Genomic DNA, 18330 nt, shown 5'->3' on the forward strand with positions numbered 1-18330 from the left:
TCAATCCCCTAACACTGATGTCATCACATGTTTTTACCGGCTTCACAGTGACCCTGATGACGAGTATGTGAGGCGGGATGGGGCTTCATGTGACACACATACAGGGGTCACATCCCCACTGGTAAAAATAGCATGCTATGTCTCACTCACACACAGACAACACACACACACACACACACACACGTACACACACACACAGACTCGGATCTCAGTAAACAGGCTGGTGACAGTGAGCAGGACGCTAACAGAGGCTCACAGGTAAGAACACATTAGATTTCATATTTTCATCACTGCTGCTGGTTCAAACAGATTACATGTAGGACAGAGGACAGAGACATGTCATTAGCAGATTAAATACTCATTCATGAAGACAACGAGTCTGGAGACCAGCAGCTCTTTAACAGTAGGATGACATCACACCAGATACAACTGTAAACATGGCTGATGATTCATGGGAAGTCGAGTTCCATCGCTTTCATTCAGCAAGCTAGAATTTTAATTTATTCACGTTGTAATTAGCATGCTGAGGACAAGACAGAGAATGTTCCAGAGACTACGCTTTCTCCAGAGGGGGAACCTGGTCCAGAATCAGGAGTGTGAGCTTAGTCCACTAACACAGCCTGGTCCTGATACAGAAAATGTTCCAGAGTCAGAGTGTTATACAGAGCGAGAACCTGGTCTAGAGATGGAGTGTTACACAGAGTGAGAACCTGGACCAGATAGACAGCCTGGTCCAGAGTCAGAGTGCTATAAAGAGTGACAAACTGGTCCAAAGAGAGAACCCGGTCCAGAGTCAGGATGTCATGTAGAGCAAGACCCTGGTCCAGAGTCAGATTGTTATACAGAGTGAGAACCTGGTCCAGAGTCAGATTGTTATACAGAGTGAGAACCCAATCCAGAAACAGAGTGTGATTTAGAACTACAACCCGGTCTAGAGTCAGAGTGTTACATAGAGCAAGAACCTGGTCCAGATCGAAAATCTGGTTCACAGTCGAAGTGTTATACAGAATGAGATCCTGGTCTAGAGACAGAGTGTTATATAGAGCTCGAATCCAGTCCAGAGTCAGAGTGTTATATAGAGTCAGAACCTGGTCCAGAGTCAGGATTTTATATAGAGCGAGAACCTGGTGCTGAGACAGAGTCAAAGCCTTGTCCAGAGTCAGAATCTTATCCAGAAAGAGTAGAACAAGTGTAGACCACCACACAGTTAGCTGTTCAGCTGTTAGCTAGCTGTTAGCGAGTTGAGCTAAAACAAGTATTACTGTTTTCTAAATAAATTTTCAGTCCAGTAGACATTGTGTTTGAACACGTCTTTATCAGTTCACCGTCTCGTTTGCTACACTCTAAAGAAACTCTAAAATACTAAAGGAGGGCATTACACAATTAAACAGAAACTAACTGAAGGACTAAAATCTTCAGTCTCAGGATCAGAGATGGGTTTACAAAAGAGGGCAGATGTCCCGTTCTACGATCTGTCTCTGATCAGAGGGATCTGGGAAGTCCGAGTGACGAAATACAGACAGAGACAGAAGAAGGAGCAGGAGAGGATTGAGAAGAGCGCCCTCGCCAGGTAGGATGAGTCAAACTGTTGTCGTCGTATCTCTGTCTGTATGCTATTATTTATGAAGAAAAAACAGCTTTTAAATCCATACCTTCAATTACATCTTTATCCTGAAATGATCTGATTCACACCAGTCGAACCAGTCGGTATTTTGATACTTGTGTGATTAAATAAAATTAAATGTAATGAAACTATTTGACCTCTCTGTTAGATCTGACTCATACACAGCTGACTGTTGTTAGTCATGGCTGATTTTAGTAGAATGAGCACATCGGCTACTATTAATATCCTGACACCTGTGCTGCTGATGAGAGCAAAAAGGTCACCAGTTTGGAGAATGGACAGGAACCAGTCTGTGTGAAATCTGATTATCATGAAGCAGCTTCATTAACACACGTCTGCGTGAAGGATCGATCAGCAGTGGCAGTACCGCCTCTACTGCAGAACCATGAGGACAACAGAGCTCAACCTGCTGCAACATTACCTGGAGAGAACCACACTGACCCATATGCAGCCCTACACGGGCGAACACAGCTCTACTACAGGTAAATACATCCCTACCACAGGTATACACAACCCCACCACAGATAAATACATCCCTACCACAGGTATACAGAGCCCTGTAACAGGTAAATGCAGCCCTACCACAGGTATACACAACCCCACCACAGATAAATACATCCCTACCACAGGTATACAGAGCCCTGTCACAGGTAAATGCAGCTCTACCACAGGTATACACAACCCCACCACAGATAAATACATCCCTACCACAGGTATACAGAGCCCTGTCACAGGTAAATGCAGCCCTACCACAGGTATACACAACCCCACCACAGATAAATACATCCCTACACAGTGCCAGCACAGGTAAGTACAGCCAAACCACAAGCAAAGACAGTCGTACCACAGGCAAATATTGCCTTACCAGAGGTAAATACAGCCTTCTTTGCCTGAGGTATGTCTCCGAGCACCGAACACCTTGTACCTATGGTAGGTAGGGTAGGTTTCTGGAATACTGCATTACTGGAGGCCAACGGGTTCCTGGTAGTTTCAGGTTTAATTCATTTCAAGTCTTTCGTAGTTAACGTCAACACATTTCTTGCAACCCTGTTGACTATTTGAATCGAAATGTTTGATTGTCTGGTCATCACACCTCGATACCTTAGCTACTTCAAAAACGTGCAAACTATAAAAGATTTTACTATCTTTAACTTTTCAGTCTGTTAAATCTCTGTTTTGGTGAAGTTTGACTGAGGAAGAGATGCTGCCTGATAATGCTGCACACCTTGATTTAGGATGTCATCAATGCTTAAATCCAATCATCAAGGATATATAGCTTGGAAAATTTAAAAATGAATGAAAATGATAATCCATCCAAAATACTGAATTTTCTACTAATCATGTTGCCTTCCAAGGGTATATGCAGCCATGCGCAGACCATATACGATGTAAGTTGAATATGTTGACATGCTTCTGTTCGGGTTGTTGTTACTTGTCAGAAGCAGACCAGCAGGATCACAAAGACTATCAGGATCAGGAACTGGACCAGACCAAGCTAATCTTGCAGTTGGAAGGAGACCAGTGGAAGGTAAGGTGGGACAGAGTTGGAAGTGCTGAAAACATGTGAGAATATAAGTTTGCAATGAAGTCATTATTTTTGCAGCACTTCCCCGCAGAGCTGCAGTGGATGACCTACCTGAAGGAATGGCACATCAGAGGGACAAAGATCAGTCAGCTACCAGACTACTTGGCTCTGTTTACCCAGCTGGCCATACTCGAAATCCCCAAGAATGCCATCACCGAACTGCCGCCGGAGATTGGTGACAATTCAGTTGACTCGTTTCCCTCATTCATAAATACCTGGGGCAAACTGTCCCTCTGCATAGCTGCATTTAGCATGTCTGTGTTCAGTGTAATCCAATGGAGCACTAGTAATCACTCTTCTCCCCCCTCAGGTAAACTAACAGAGTTAAGGGAATTAAATGTGAGCTACAACCGTTTGTGTAAAATACCTCCAGAACTGGGAAACTGTGAAAATATGGAGCGGCTGGAACTCACAGGAAACTTCCTGTCTGAGCTGCCCTTTGAGGTGAGACAAAGAGACTGGGTTGATTCGATGATGAAAAAGAAATCTACAGATATGTAGATGAGTTTGTTCATACATACAGAGACCGGACACTTGACTTTACTTAATAATGCACTGAAAGACTAATTGTTGATTTAATTGTTGGTAAGTTATTACTTTTGTAAATAGTTTGGCATGGTGGGAACACGGTTGTTCACTTTTTGCTGAGAGTTAGTAGGAGGTCATTGCTCGGTCACATGTCACACATCTTCAAAAGGTCAGGTTATGGCTTTTACCATTCAGTTTGTGTCCAGATGAAACAAACTAGTCCTTGCATTTTTGTTTGTGAGTTTTACAGACAATGAAGCTGGTTTGTGTATCCGGATATGTTAACTGTTAAGCTAACTGTTTCCCCTTCTTTCCAGTATTCATGCTAAGCTAAGCTAACTGGCTGCTGAGTGTAAATTCATACTTATAGTGCAAACATAAGTGGTATCAATCAGTATTTGAATATTTCACTATGTGGTTTGGACAATGTTTCATGTCAACAGCGACATCAAGAGCAGGATTCACTTTGGCGTTCATGACGTCATGCTGATGATGTCATTCTGATCATTCTGTCAGCTGCGCAACCTGACGCAGGTGGTTCATCTGGACTTGGCTGAAAACAGCTTCATGTCGATCCCCATCTGTACTCTGAGGATGAGCAGCCTACAGCTGCTGGATCTGAGTAACAACCAACTGACAGATCTACCGCAGGACATGGACAGGTACCTGATGACATCATCGTGACGTTCTGTTGAAGACTTTGGAAATACTAGAAGTATCATCTGTTTGGTCATTGCATCATCATCGGTCAATTAGAAAAGCCCCTTTTTTATGCCTAAACAGTTCTTTTGGACAGTTCTCACTGCTTTTTGTTCATTCATTGTGCTTATCGCGAAACAATTTACCACCATCTAATCGTGTTTATGTAAATATAACTGTGCGCTTGTGTGTGTGTGTGTGTGTGTCTGTGTGTGTGTGTGTGTGCGCGCGCACAGGTTGGACCAGCTGGTCACCCTTTTTGTCCACAAGAATAAGTTGATGTATCTTCCTCAAGCTCTCACCAACATCTCCACGCTGAAGATGATTGTCGTCAGTGCCGAAGACCTCACCTGCATCCCGACCCGACTGTGCAGCAACCCGGACATCAAGTAAACAAACACAACTGCACAAAAAGTATTTGATTTTTACCCTTCGCGTTAGTATTTGTGTGACTGAAGCATACTTTATTCATAGAAAGTGTTCATAGAAAGTGTTCATAAAGTTCATCGAGGTCAGTTGTGTCTGCATGCCAGCTGATGATCTCTAGAGGTCACATCTAAAAGTTAATGAGTAGGGAACCCAAAACGGAACCTTGCGGGACTCCACATGAAACCTTCAGAGCTCTTTACTACACATACACTGTTCCCCATCAGGTTCATTCGACTGTACGATAACATGTTTACAAAGACATGTGAAGAGACGAAGAAGAAGGAGAAGACCAAGAGGAAGAGGTGGAGAGAGCAGAGAGAGGAAAAGGTCAAGGATAGCGGAGATAAGGAGTTCATTGAGGCGTACATCGGGTCGCTGCAGGACAGAGGTGAGTCCCGATGAGATCAGGGACAAACCAGTTTCTTTCTAGGGGAGCATATTATCAAATATACAGTTGTAAAATGGTAGAATATTGTTTGCCTCACATTTTGTCAGACATCAGCAGTTCTACAGGTTTTAATCATGTGCTAGTTGTGTTGTGACTGCAAACAGAAAGATGGCGACAGAGAGATGAATAGTCACTGGCTGACATGTTGTTTGTCCAATGCTAGACACCGTCCCCTTCTCCACCACCAAGGTGTCCATCGCCTGCCTGCTATGAGGAGGAGGATGATGATGAAGGAGAACATGGTGTAAACCAATGGAACTACAAGTGCTGCTAGAACTTGTCTTTGATGGACTGGTCAGTTTTAGAGGGAAGGAGTGAAAGTTAACCAATCAGAGGTAGAAATGGGCGTGTCAAGCTGTTGCCCTAGTGTGATAAATATATCACAGAAACTGGTTTAGACTTAAACCAAATTTTTTCGGCCTCCTGGTCATGTGGTCTGCTGCTTATTTGTGTTTTTTGGATCACAATTAATGACGGGGTGAAAATTTAAAAAAAGGCTTTTTAGAGTTGAGGACAGTTTTTAGACACAGAACCAAGCTTGTTTGCAATATAGGATCCTGCCAGCTGTTTGACTGATGTCTCTCTTTACAGGAGGTCTGAGGGCAAAATGGTGTTTCGCCTCTTGGAGAATTCTTTTAACTGTAGAACCATGAGTGACCATTAGCAGCATTAATTAATTGTGTCTGAGATATGCTAATTAGACGCAAAATCAAGATCTATTACATTTTATTGCTTTTAATGCTATTTTGAGTTCAGGTCAGGGTTGCATCGTGATCTTTAACACTGTTGTAACATGAAACAACACACAAAAAAAGTAAAAATTCATACATGAAGACACGTGGCATTTCCTAACATTGGACACTGCAGTTTTAAATACCGGTAATAGGTTGCAGATCAAACATCACTTTCAGATCGTCTTGGTAAGTTTCGACATTTTACCACAAAACAGGAGGTTGCAGTCCAGGGCTACTTTCCAACTGGTGTTGGGTAATGTTCACTTTTGAGCCATTTCTCAGTTCTTTACTTCACTGTGTTAATAAAAATATGATTTCAGAAACTACTTGAGTTATGACCCGCCCTCCTCCTCCACTGATTGGCTTGGCATGACAATGACATTTCTTATTTCTCATCTAACTACGAAGAAACATCATCTTCACAACAAGCCAATCAGAGACATAGTAGGGCAGGTCTGGACATTACCGTTATTCATTTATAAAAAATTTTAAAAAAATCTTACATCCTTCATCATTTTTTGGGATATAGCTCTGATCACCTGTTCCACTCCCCATCTTAATCAATTTTAATATTCATGAATAATTTGCCGCAACCTGCATTTGCGGATTAAGCGGGTTAGAAGATGAATGAATGGATGATGGATGAATAATTTGAAATCAGGTCTTTGAAATTAATCTGGTGTATTTTGCTCTGTAAGTGATGATTTAAATTGTCATCATAAACAGGAAATATTTAGAACTGAATTTTATGTTTGATGGTTTTAAAGCTGTGACCAAACAGAGATGAGGCTGAACAATGAGATGGTATAAGAATGATTGACGTGTATTATTTTTTAAATGCTTTGTGAGTTTAGTATTTTGTGCTTCAGAGTTTAACTGAAATTTGGGACAAATAAACATAAAAATACATCAACTACAAGTCAGATGTGTAAAAGAGTTTTAAAAAAAAGGTTGGTTTTATTACTGATTAGTCCCATCACTATCTTCAAACATTTTGTACTTTTATAATTTTCTTTTAGCAGATTTTACGTGAAGTTGATTTCTGTGTGATCCTCTAAATAGTTTTTGTCCCAAAACGTTTTGTAAACCAATAAATGTCATGGTTTTGGTCTTTTTTGCTATAATCTGTTGTCTTTGAATTTTCTTGGAAACCAACATTCTCATGTTTTGATTTGAGATTCATGAAGTCACAAGATTCTACAATCAAATTAGTTATAAAGTAATCTATACCTTAAAAAAGTTGATATAAGAAAAATATTTTTAAACAGCTATTCTAATAAACAAGGATTAATTTAAATATAATATAAATTGTGAAACTAGTTTGATCCCAGACCAGGCCGTTGATCCCCTGAAAAGTTACAAAAGTGAATTTAATCAATTTATCTTTTAAAAATAAAAAACAAATCCACAAGTTGCAAATTCCATACATTTCTCTTTATTAATATTATAGATATTATTCAAAGTGATGCTCTTAACAAGACAAAAGAAAGCAACGTCACCACATAGGTGTTGTTCAGTATCTTCATTTCTATATAAAACTGATATGAACATGAAGAATTAATTAGAGGCACATGTTCAGAGAAATTAAAGTGCAGCGGTCGGAAAACATTCTGCATGGGGGGGTCCTGACTAAAGTCATCTAATAATTATCAGAAATCTTTAGACAACTAATAGATCCATAATCAGTCACAGGCACACACAGAACCCATGTGTTCCGTCATCAGTTCAGTTACTATGGCAACACTGCAATTCAACAGAAACTCCACCTCATCGTTGCACTGCAGAAAACACAAATTAAGAAAACAAGACGCAATGGAGCATGCAGGTGTTGTCGGGGGAAAAAAGCTCTGAAGCCTCATTCCCTTTACATAGAATTCATCCTTTGGTGTTCATGAACTCCATGAACTTGAAGTAACTGATGGGAATTAAAAGTCAGGAAGTGGTGCAATGTGGTCTTTGTAGTTTCCTGGTTCTTGTTCTGACTTAATTTGGTCAAAGTTGGGAACTCATATTACCGATTACTCTGACAGCGCTTGAATGCAGCATTTTTTTAAAACCTTTTTTGGCAACTTTGTTGACATGGAAACGTGGGACACTTAAGACACATATGGTTTTAATAATAGTAAAAATTCATATATTTGATAGCTTTACTGTTGGTTTCTGTCCTTGTGGAGTGAATTATATTTGAGTACAAAGTTATTAATTATTCCCTGATAACCAGTCAGGTAGATCAGTGTTAGAGGTTTTAGTGGATATACTGGTGCAGTCACACATCTGGAACAAAAATCACAAAGCTTCCAACATTTACAAACCTTGTTAAAATGCTCGGAGTAATAATGTACAACAGCACCCACTTTGTTTCAAAAGCTGATGAACACATTAATGCTGCCTCAAAACAAACTGGGGTGATCCCAGACGCCATGGATGAACCACCACCACCATTTCTCAAACCCTCCCGAATAGATTTTCACTGCTGTCAAAACACAAACTGTACAAAAATGAATTTCAGCTGCAGCTGGCCAGAATTCCAAATCGGCTTTAAGTACTTTGTGGCAAAACAGTAAAAATATTACTTAAAATTTCCCTCAGGTTGGGGAATCTATTCTGACATCTTGTTTTTATTCCTATCAACAGTCAAAAATCCAAAAAGAGTCAATAAAGTGTGACTAAGAAAAGCCTGATGTTTGAGAAACAAAAACTTTTGGTCAATGATTTCATCAATAATCTGCCAATAAGAAAATTATGTTTTGCGGTGTTTCCATAAACAGTTCTTAGAAATACTTAACAACTTAAAACAAGAGTCCAAAGAACTGATGAAACTTTCTGATGAGACATAAAAGCAACAGAAATACAAGCGATGACAAACTGCAGGGGATGATGGGAAACTGAGTGACACTGGGGCTGTAAAGGAAAAGGTCCTGAAGCTTTGACATCATCTTAAATTGAGAGAGACAAGAATCCAACAAGGGATAAGACTGAAGTACGAGAGGTTCAGGGTCCACTGGAGAGCTCGGTAAAGACTGCGATTAGTTCAAGAATGACACGTAAATTCTTCGGTAGGTGACAACAGACAAACCCACTGCAGTTTTTACAATGATTGTGCTTCATGAAGCTAAACCCAATTAGCTGGGACTAAAATAACATGTTCACCTTCCCCAGCTAGGAGCTACTATTTCCCACGTCTTGAATGCAGCATTCATTTACAATAAGCAGGATGTTTGAGGCTAGTCTTCAGTAACAGATTAATGTCATATTTATCTAACATCCAGATGCCCGGCAGCACATGAAGGTTAAAACTGTCAGTTTAATCTGATCTTTCACCAGAAGAGCGCCGTGTGCCTCATGGTGTCAGGCCGAACTGACTGAAGAGGGCAAAGACGTGGTCAGACCCTTAAAAAAACTCCTGCTGAACAAAATACAAAAGTTATAAAACACAAAATAAAAACATGGCACCGTTTGGTTCTCGACAACCTGCAGATTCTGAAAGGTTCAGTGGTCAAAATCAGCCTGGGCTGCAGGCTACCATCAGTAACTATGATTGCTTGATTTTGTCCTACCAGGAACGGCAGGAAGGTGGGAGCAGTTTGCGATGCGTTTCAAGTATTTAAAGACAAAAAGAAGAAATAAGGACATGAAGGAGAGTCTGAGTGTCACAGAGGAGAAAACCGCTCCCAAACAGCAGTCTGTAACCTTCATCTCACCGGGGGATAAAACAGGATCTGCATCCGGATATGTTTTAACGTCTGGTCATTTTAACAGATTTAAGAAGTTTAACGATGATTTTGTTGAGATGGATGGCAATCCATTCCACATCCATTACATATGAAATTCAGGGCAGGATCTGAAATGTAAAGGCGGTGTTTTGCCCTCGGTGACACCTCACAGGCTCAGTGGACAGGTGCATGAAACTACTTTAAACTGTTGGAATTAACTTCATATATCAGCGTCCCTGCCTGGACTGGTTTGCTACTGGATATGCAAGATGAACACGCAGTCCTGTTATCAGTCAGAGCAAGTCTTTCCAGACTAAATGAGGTCATACTGCCCCCTACAGGCCGTGGCGTTCACTCACACGGGTCGACTCGCTCCTGTGTCCGACCTCACCGTCCGCGAGCAGTGCAGTGAGGAGCGTTTGCACTGCGGGCCTCTGTGGCTCTGAAGGGTGGAGGTTAGGTTCAGGCAGCAACCAGACTGTTTGCTTTTCAGTACACATCTGCAAAAACGTCTCTTTTTGGTCCAACTGATCAGCGATGAGAGCTGAGCGACCTGGGGACAGGTGTAATCCTTTTATTTAAAATGTCCTGAAAAGATTTGGTTATTCAGTGACAAACTCAAACCGTGGGCGTTAGATTTGTAAACAAAGAAGTCCTGAAAAATAAGGTGTGACCAAATGAAAGCTAACAAGATTAAAGATGAGGTTAAAAAAAAAAGAAAAAAAAAGAACACATCTTAAAAAAAATATGAGCACAAGTCTGGATCTAAATCTGCACCCATCAGCAGATCAAAGGGGATAAATATTATCAATCATGTGTAGAAATAGTAGCTGATCAGTGTGATTGCTGCCTGATGTTCCGTCTTTCAACAGTCTGGATCTGTTTATTCTGAAGGGGCGGGACTAGCAGACCAGAATCAGGCCACAGGGCTGTGATTGGCCGGTGCTGACTGCCAATCACATGCTGCTGTCCTGAAGGAGTGGCTCAATGTCCTCCGTGTCGCTGGTGGGCGCGGCCAGAGGGCAGGCGGTCTGAGCATGTGCCGTGGAGGTGGCGGTTGACTTGCGGGCGGTGCAGGTCTTGGCGTCGGCCACTCGGTGGTGCTCGGGGATGAAGATGGCAACGAGAAGCGCGAACAAGACGGTGCACGCTCCGAACAAGAAGGGAGGACCGGGGATGATCGACTTCTACCGAGAGAGACGTCAGATCAGTGATATAATTCGTCTAGATTCCTAAATTCCAAAAACCTACTGAAATATCACAATAATTTCACGAATATCCAGAAATCTGTTTCACAATCTAACGGGATGAGCGTGTTTACCTCTCTGTTTTGCGTGGGTCTTCCTCCTGATGGCTCCATGTCGGTCAGCTCCACGTTGAAGAGGAAGAAGATGAAACCGTAGAGAGCCGGACCCAAACCGTTACACAGACCTCTGATGCCTGTGATCATCCCCTGGGCAACACCTGAGCGACACACACACAAGCACACACACCCGAGTTCAGACGCACACAAACGGAACACACAGAAACAGTGAGAGAAGGAAACAAGAACCACCTCCCACACAACTCTGGCTCTTCCAGTCATAAAGGTAAGGGGACGGGTAGGGGCGGGGGTGTACTGCACTGACCTTGCTGATCAGGTGATGCACTGTGTGAAACCAGAGCAGAGACTGCTGGGAAAGTGATGGAGGACATGGCTGCAACTGTTCCTGCTGCCCACATCATCCTGATCAATAAATAAATACACAATTTGAACATCAGCTTCCAGACGGCCTTAAGGTCAGACAATAAAAATGATCCAACACGTATTCACTTATCAACGGCGAGGTGAACATCCCGGTGAACTCACCACGGCTCGGAGCCGAAGCCGTACCAGGCAAGCTGGAAGAGCTGGAAGCCCAGACCCAGCAGAACTGTGTTCTTGTTTCCGATGGTCCTCATCAAGACGACGAGGAAAAGAGTCTGCAGGGATGGAGAGAGAAGGTCGTAACGAATGAAACGATCAAACAGCTGTAATCAGATTTTTATTTTTCTCCTAATTCAGACCGACGTGTTGTAGATCACACGGAACAACTTTGAGTTCTAATAAATCAGCAGGTGGGTTCTGTACCTGCGCCACGATGGAGAGGATTCCCACCATGGCGATGAAGGCAGCGATGGCTGCAGGAGAAAACTCAATAACCTGAAACACAAGAAATCTTTCACACAAAACCTCAAGACGCCTTAGAATAAACTCCACACTTAAGTCATGACATCATCGACAACCTCATGCGATGTGTGGAGAAATGATGTGGAACAACTAAAGTCGTTGTCAGCTGAAGTTACCGTTGAGATTTCTCAAAGAATGAAAAACTTTTTAGTCACTGAACTTCAGAAAAAAAGACGTTCCTGCAGCTGCTTCACAAGTCTTGTTCAGAAATTAAGGGTGTCTGTCCACATAGACCTTAAAAGGCTTTTAATTTGAAACAAACAGGAAGTTTGTACCACCTATGTTCAGGATGATTCGGTATTTGCTCAAGTTGTGTCTTAAAGGCACAAAAGATCTACTGAAAACAATTTGATCGTTATGAGTAGATCTAATGGTGATTGGAACAGAAATCACCCCGACTCTGACGAAGTGTGTGTGTGTGTGTGTGTGTGTGTGTACCTGTCTCAGGTAGAGGAAGAAGCTGGAATATTGTCCAGCCTCAGGCAGGTAGGACAGGAACACGGTGACACAGATCAGCAGCACTGTGGTATCCTTCCCCACCCGACGCAGAGACTGAACACACAACACACAACTCTAAATGAGGATCACCTCATCAATACATCAATCAATCAATCAGTCCAGTAACCAGCAGACATCTGCTCCTAAGTCAAACGTTTCTTCATTTAAAGTAACTAAAATCATTTTAATCCTTTTCAGCCTTGTACAAAAGCCCAAAACCATTGAATTATGAAAAGAACATATTTTTATCAACCAACAGATATGCAGACTTTAAATGTGTATATAAATTACGCAAATAATGATAAAGAATGAAAAGAAATCATAAGAACACATGAGCTACAGTACGTCTTTACGCCACCAACGAGAATTTTTGCTTGCTTGCATGTTGAACAAAAACATGGACGGCGACAGCTCGTATATCAAATAACTTGAATGTCTAGCAGCTCATAGCAGCTCTACTGGATGTGAATATGCTTTGTGGCGCCATTTGTAGCTCTGGCTCCTCCCACAGTGTTGTCTACTGGAGGTCAGCCAATGGCATTTGAGCTTGAACTCACGGCAAAGGGGTCGGCCTGCTCCCAGGAGATGGGGAAGCCCCAGGACGTCAGCCTCATCTTATCCGGCAGCGACTCCGGAACGACAAAAAACACGAAAGCGATGTCAGCGACGGCGATCACCGTGGCGACCAGGACCACCAGGCTGTCACCGTACTGTGTCGACAGGTACGCTCCGATGGCCGGGCTCGTCACCAGACTGGCAGCAAAGGTCGCCGACACCTGGTGAGTGGAAAAAAAACCAGAGAGAGACTTGAATGAAGCAAAAAACGAGAGCATCAATAAAACATTTTCATATTCGTTTATGACTTTAGAGCTTCTGCAGTTTTTTTACATCAACACGAGGCGATGACTGAAGTGCTCCTTTTCAAGCTGAAAGAAACTTTTATTATTTACATCACTTCCCTTTGTCTCCACCTCAAACACAGACAGTTCAAACGGCCCCTTTTACATGTACTTCCTGTGACTCTGGTTCACTGCAGAGCTTCATAATCGCAGGAAACGCCATGAAACACAACCTCCACTGCGCTGACACACAATAAGCCATTTCAGTAAGGACATGGCCTGAAGCGCAGCCCCATTATTTCAACAAATAACAATGGAGGGGTGTTCTATTTATTTTCACCCCTTTCAGGTTTATGAAGACAAACTTGCTGGAATCTGACTCTCCTCTCTATGAAGTATGAAGTTCAGTTTGTTGTCATTTAATGTCAAAGGAGAGTGACAGACAACACCTCTATCTGTTCAAACATTCAGTCGCTGCTGGTAACCGACGACTCTGGAAAACATGTCAAACACTGGATCTTCTCAGGTAAAGGGATCTTTTCAGGTTTGGGTTTAAATGATCTCAATGAGACGGTTCAACGTTGCTCCAGGACAAACGTCAGACAGCTGAAAACGAAAGTTCTGTTATGAAACACTGGATATTATTTTATTATTTCTAGCCTCAGAGAGTTAACCCAGGTTGCTCTCTGGTCTGGTTCACATGTTAAAGTGTTCTGTGATGAACAGAAACTTGCCTCTCCATCACTGACCAATGGTGTGAGTGATGACATCTGTATACTCACCAGTCCGTAGGCCGTGCTCCGCTCGTGCTCCTCCGTGACGTCCGCAACGTAAGCAAAGATCACCGAAAAGGTGACGGAAAAAATCCCTGAGACTGAGATCAGAGCAAAATACCACCTGCACACACAGACAGGTTGCGTTCAGACACAATAAAAGAACACCATTGATGGTGATAAATCACTTAATTGTGAAAATGATCAGGAGTGACAGTTCCACTTTGTACAAACGTAAACCAAACAGAACTTTTTTGATCTTAAATCTCCCTGTTGTTTAATGGTCAATGTTTAGAATGTGGACGATGACATCAGCACTCTCTGAGCCAATGGGAGACATATTCAAGAGCAGCTGTCAGGGTTAAAAAGCAACAACAAATGACGCTAATGTTAGCTAGCATGCTCCTGCTGACAGGATCTGCTGTTGGCGGTGTGTTACCAGTAAACTGTGATCAGGGAAGTAAACAGAGAGCAGCAGGAGGGCAACGGAGGAGGTTTTAATTCAGGCATTTGGGAGGCATTCAGGCTGATCCGATCACACGAACATCATGTGACAGAGGCAGACCTGCTAAAGCTCTGCCAGCACTCATTTCCAGGGTTTTAACTCCAAACCCAACAAATTCAGTGTATTGGGACAAAATAGAAAAGCAGTTTGGACTGTTTTCAGGTCTCCAGCATAAGGCTGGCAGCTGCAGACACTGACAGACGTCTCACTGCTTCAAAATGACTCCATAGAGGTCAACTCACCAGGGGCTGATCCTCATGAAGGGGATGGGGGCACAGGTGAAGAAAACCGTCATGAGGAGGAAGGACTTCCTGCCCCAGATATCTGACAGAGCACCAATCAGAGGAGCCGACAGAAAAGACAGGAAGCCCTGAGAAGAAAAACGAAAATAATCAAGTTATTGATTAAAAGAAAAATGTCGAACTTCACTATCTAAACACCTTATTCTTTATTTGCTGTCATCATTACGTCATCATGGATGTAGCGTCATAAGAATGCATGTTGTTGCAGTGAAAGAGGTCTCACCTTCACGCCTTGAACCAGGCCGTTCATCAGGAAGGTGTGCTGGGGAAACGTCTCGTGGAGAACCTACAACAACAACAACAGAAGGTCGTCAATCTAGGCTTTAGTCAGGCTTCAACTAGCAACCAGTCTTCAAGCACATTAGGAAATAGCTTAAAGATCCAGCTGAGCAGCATCCTGACACCGCTGATGCTACAGTTCGCTTGTTCATCCATCATCCTCCCTGAAGCTCCACGTTGTTCGGTTTCATTTATTAAACTCATTACACTTCTAACTCAAGGAATTCTGCAACATTCTGGAAGGACTGCTTGTTTTCGTTGTTGATGCCAGACGTCTGGATGAATATCATTTGTGTTTCAAGCCAAGTCTGGAGCGAGAGTTGGTCAGGGTTGTGCTTGTCAGGATGGCACTCTGTTATTGATTCTGTTCATAACCTTTATAGGTGCTTAGAGATGTTTTCCTCTAACTAGTCAAGACGTGAACATCAGGTGATGGACCGCTGAGCATTGGAGGAACAGAGGCTGACCCGTGAGCTTCTATGAAGCGATGTGTTTACTCACAGTGAGCATGGGCGTGGTCAGTAGCCCCCAAGCGAAGAACTCCAGGAAGATCACCACCACAGCATGAGTCACTTTGGCCCGGCCTCGGGCGTGCTGCCGAAAAAAGAGACAAACAGATATTCTTCTGCAGGAAATAAACTCACTTCCTGTTGCCACAGGTCAAGACTCACCTCCTCTACTCCAATATTATGACAGCAGTCTTTAACAAGGGTGACCAGGGAACGCCAACCTCCACCAAGGTCCTAACAGTTAGAAGGGTTCATCATAATTTTTGACAGACATGTGCTTTCCATAGTTTTAAAGTTAAAAGACTAAATGTCAACCACTGATCTATCGTTCCAAGTTAAAAGTTCCTAACCCTGATCACCACCAGCTATAATTTCATACTAATCCATCATTAAATGTTAATTTTTGTGTAATCTTGCCAGCAAACAGACAAACCAATCCCACCTGGCAAAGGTAACTATAGAGTTGTAAATGTTACCCCTGACTTCTCAATGTTTCTCCTTTCCACGATGCAGAAAAGTTTATCACTGCTGTTCTGCTTTCAATATGCATCAGATAAGAGATTTAGAAATGTAATGTGTGCATATACAATATAAACAGAACTATTTTAATGTATAGATTTAAAAACGATGAATGAATGAATGAGTTCCGTCCACAACCAGTCAGCAAAGCACTTAAAAACTGTTTTCACCAAAATTCAGACACACAATTTCCCTCAAAGAGGAAAACAACGGATGTACCGATGCGTGGATGAAATAACACAACATGGTTCACATTTAGAATGACAAAAAGTCTTCTGTTCAATGTTGAATTCAGCAAAGACCTAACAAAGGCTCCACAATGGATGACACAGCAAAACAATATCAAGCTCCTGAGGTCATTACTCAGCAGTCCACCTGCATCTGAAGGTCAGGACATTCAGGAAAGAAGGAAAGATGGGCTGAGGAGGGTAAAGGTGGCGTCTTTGTCAAACTGGAATGACCATCTCTCAACTGTGGTGGTGGTGGTGGGGGGGGGGGGGGTCAGACCACCCCCTCCCACCTGCATGTACTCTAATCTGATGGATTATTCCTTGCGTAACATTCTGCATCTGCAGAGATTTTAGCAACAATACATTCATAACTTTTAGCATAATCCTGCTAGCAACCACATCAACAGACCAAAGCTAAAAGACGCAGGATTCTAATTGATAATTGTGATTATTTCAGGTGCATTCTAGGTCTGAACAAGTGTGTGAAATCAATAGTTTAGCATTTACAAACACATCAGTCGATCTTGAGGAGAAACCAACTCTTTACGTCTTAAGAAAACTTTCGTTAGTTTCGTTAGTCGTGAACATACTCCGTACAGTAGTTAGGGATGTCTTCGCCATGACGAACAACAAACTTACACTTAATGTTAGCTTTGACTAAATTCAGCTGCGTTTAACAATTAGCTGCCTTCGGTTACTCTTGTACAAAAGATGCATAAACAAAACAGAAATGAGAACCTTTTTTACAAAACCGGTGTTAGCTGTCGAGCTGGAACTTTAGCTGAGCAACAACCGACACCAGTTTGCTAGCTTGAGTTCCCTCACATTCCAAAAAGCTAACTAGCTAAGAGTTTATCTATGTCTAATAACACTTTTTTTTTTTAAATCAACGTGGCATCTGCTTTGTTTTATAATAATCCGTCCATCTCGGTGTAGCTGTCAACCGGTTAGTTTTATTTTATACTACACCACAAACCAGCATTAGCTGTCAGTTAGCCTGCGGAGCTAGCGCCACTCACCGAGCTGCGGACCAACATAACGTCGTTGGCCTCGGTCGCTGCTTTTTCCACGTTCATTTCACATCTTGCCGTAACGACTTTCATGCCAGCTTCGTACTGCCCCGCATCCTCCTGAGGTTTCTCCGTCTCTTCCAGGGTGCCCCACTAAATGAAATAAGATGACAGTCCTGCGCTAACATTAACTTCGGCTGAAGTCGACGCGTAGACGGCACGGTAAACTGGAAAGGGGGCTGGCTTTCGTTTTTTCCGAATTCCTCCGCTGTGACTGTAATTTTACAGTTTGTCACTTGGTTTCAACACCGGGGTACTCCGGGTGAGCGGTGCTGTCACGATTTCTTTCCCCTGTGGTCCTACAGCGAAACAAACGCCGCCCTAATGAGCTAACTGTGTGTGAATGCCGAACGTCTGTTCCTGAAGCGCGGGTCGCATTCGTCAATCCATGTGACGTAACCGTTAGCTTCTTCCAGATCTGTTCTAATTCGGATTCTACCCTATTCTACACCTTGGAATACTAATACAGCTGACTCCAAGTCAGCTCTATGCCTTTAAACCCTGTCTTCTAGTTTATCAAAGCGCACGCCACCTGCTGTGCCCCCATTAACATTACAATGCAGAGGATGTTTTACTGACTTGGCGGTGTAAGAATGTTGCAGGCAGGGTAAAATAGGAATCACATGGCATAAATGAGTAGGAGCTGTTCTCATTTAAAAGATTTTGCCATAACGACTCAATATGCGACAAAAACAGGTAAATGTGGAATCTCAGTATTTGGCAGGAAAACACATCGGCAAACTATGCTACTAATTCTCTACTGGATCACTATTTGGTAAAGAAAGAGGCGGGACTCGACGGAAGAATTTTTTGGCTTCAAAGCAAACCTGAATAACA

General features: G+C 42.5%; 2 protein-coding genes across 6 annotated transcripts; one reads left to right on the forward strand and one right to left on the reverse strand.

The window, feature by feature from the left end:
- The first annotated feature begins 164 nt into the window (after nt 1–164).
- Nucleotides 165–7172, forward strand: lrrc2 (leucine rich repeat containing 2). 4 transcript variants are annotated; one of them, XR_011035029.1, is made up of 10 exons: nt 165–258; nt 1420–1570; nt 1970–2106; nt 3064–3152; nt 3228–3653; nt 4254–4399; nt 4673–4825; nt 5090–5253; nt 5477–5607; nt 5905–7172. XR_011035029.1 is itself a non-coding variant. In XM_068310851.1 (10 exons), exons 2-10 carry the CDS (start codon nt 1434–1436, stop codon nt 5524–5526), a joined length of 1167 nt encoding a protein of 388 aa, XP_068166952.1. In that variant the 5' UTR covers nt 165–258; nt 1420–1433; the 3' UTR covers nt 5527–7172. The 4 variants fall into 4 exon arrangements, 3 of the variants coding, with proteins under 3 accessions (XP_068166952.1, XP_068166950.1, XP_068166953.1); XM_068310851.1 differs by having other exon boundaries at nt 3228–3384; nt 3520–3653; nt 5477–7172; XM_068310849.1 differs by having other exon boundaries at nt 5477–7172.
- Nucleotides 7173–7467: 295 nt separating this feature from the next.
- On the reverse strand, nt 7468–17942 carry mfsd14bb (major facilitator superfamily domain containing 14Bb). 2 transcript variants are annotated; one of them, XM_068311018.1, is made up of 13 exons: nt 17443–17942; nt 15837–15908; nt 15667–15759; nt 15110–15172; nt 14827–14954; nt 14089–14203; nt 13025–13243; nt 12408–12521; nt 11871–11942; nt 11610–11722; nt 11389–11486; nt 11082–11224; nt 7468–10947 (listed from the first exon to the last, which is right to left on the reverse strand). In XM_068311018.1, the coding sequence occupies exons 1-13, from the start codon at nt 17524–17526 to the stop codon at nt 10717–10719; spliced, it is 1545 nt and encodes a 514-aa protein (XP_068167119.1). In that variant the 5' UTR covers nt 17527–17942; the 3' UTR covers nt 7468–10716. The 2 variants fall into 2 exon arrangements, with proteins under 2 accessions (XP_068167119.1, XP_068167120.1); XM_068311019.1 differs by lacking the exon at nt 15837–15908 and having other exon boundaries at nt 17443–17940.
- Nucleotides 17943–18330: the final 388 nt, after the last annotated feature.

This window comes from Antennarius striatus, chromosome 3 (assembly GCF_040054535.1).
Source record: "Antennarius striatus isolate MH-2024 chromosome 3, ASM4005453v1, whole genome shotgun sequence".
Taxonomy (NCBI): Eukaryota; Metazoa; Chordata; class Actinopteri; order Lophiiformes; family Antennariidae; genus Antennarius; species Antennarius striatus.

Coding starts and splice junctions, on each gene's coding strand:
- lrrc2 (XM_068310849.1), top strand. CDS start 1,434: ATGGGTTTACAAAAGAGGGCAGATGTCCCGTTCTACGATCTGTCTCTG. Junction 1,571..1,969: donor GAGAAGAGCGCCCTCGCCAG/GTAGGATGAGTC, acceptor GTCTGCGTGAAG/GATCGATCAGCAGTGGCAGT. Junction 3,153..3,227: donor TGGAAGGAGACCAGTGGAAG/GTAAGGTGGGAC, acceptor TTATTTTTGCAG/CACTTCCCCGCAGAGCTGCA.
- mfsd14bb (XM_068311018.1), bottom strand. CDS start 17,526: ATGAAAGTCGTTACGGCAAGATGTGAAATGAACGTGGAAAAAGCAGCG. Junction 15,909..17,442: donor TTATGTTGGTCCGCAGCTCG/GTGAGTGGCGCT, acceptor TCTAACTGTTAG/GACCTTGGTGGAGGTTGGCG. Junction 15,173..15,666: donor TGACCACGCCCATGCTCACT/GTGAGTAAACAC, acceptor TTGTTGTTGTAG/GTTCTCCACGAGACGTTTCC.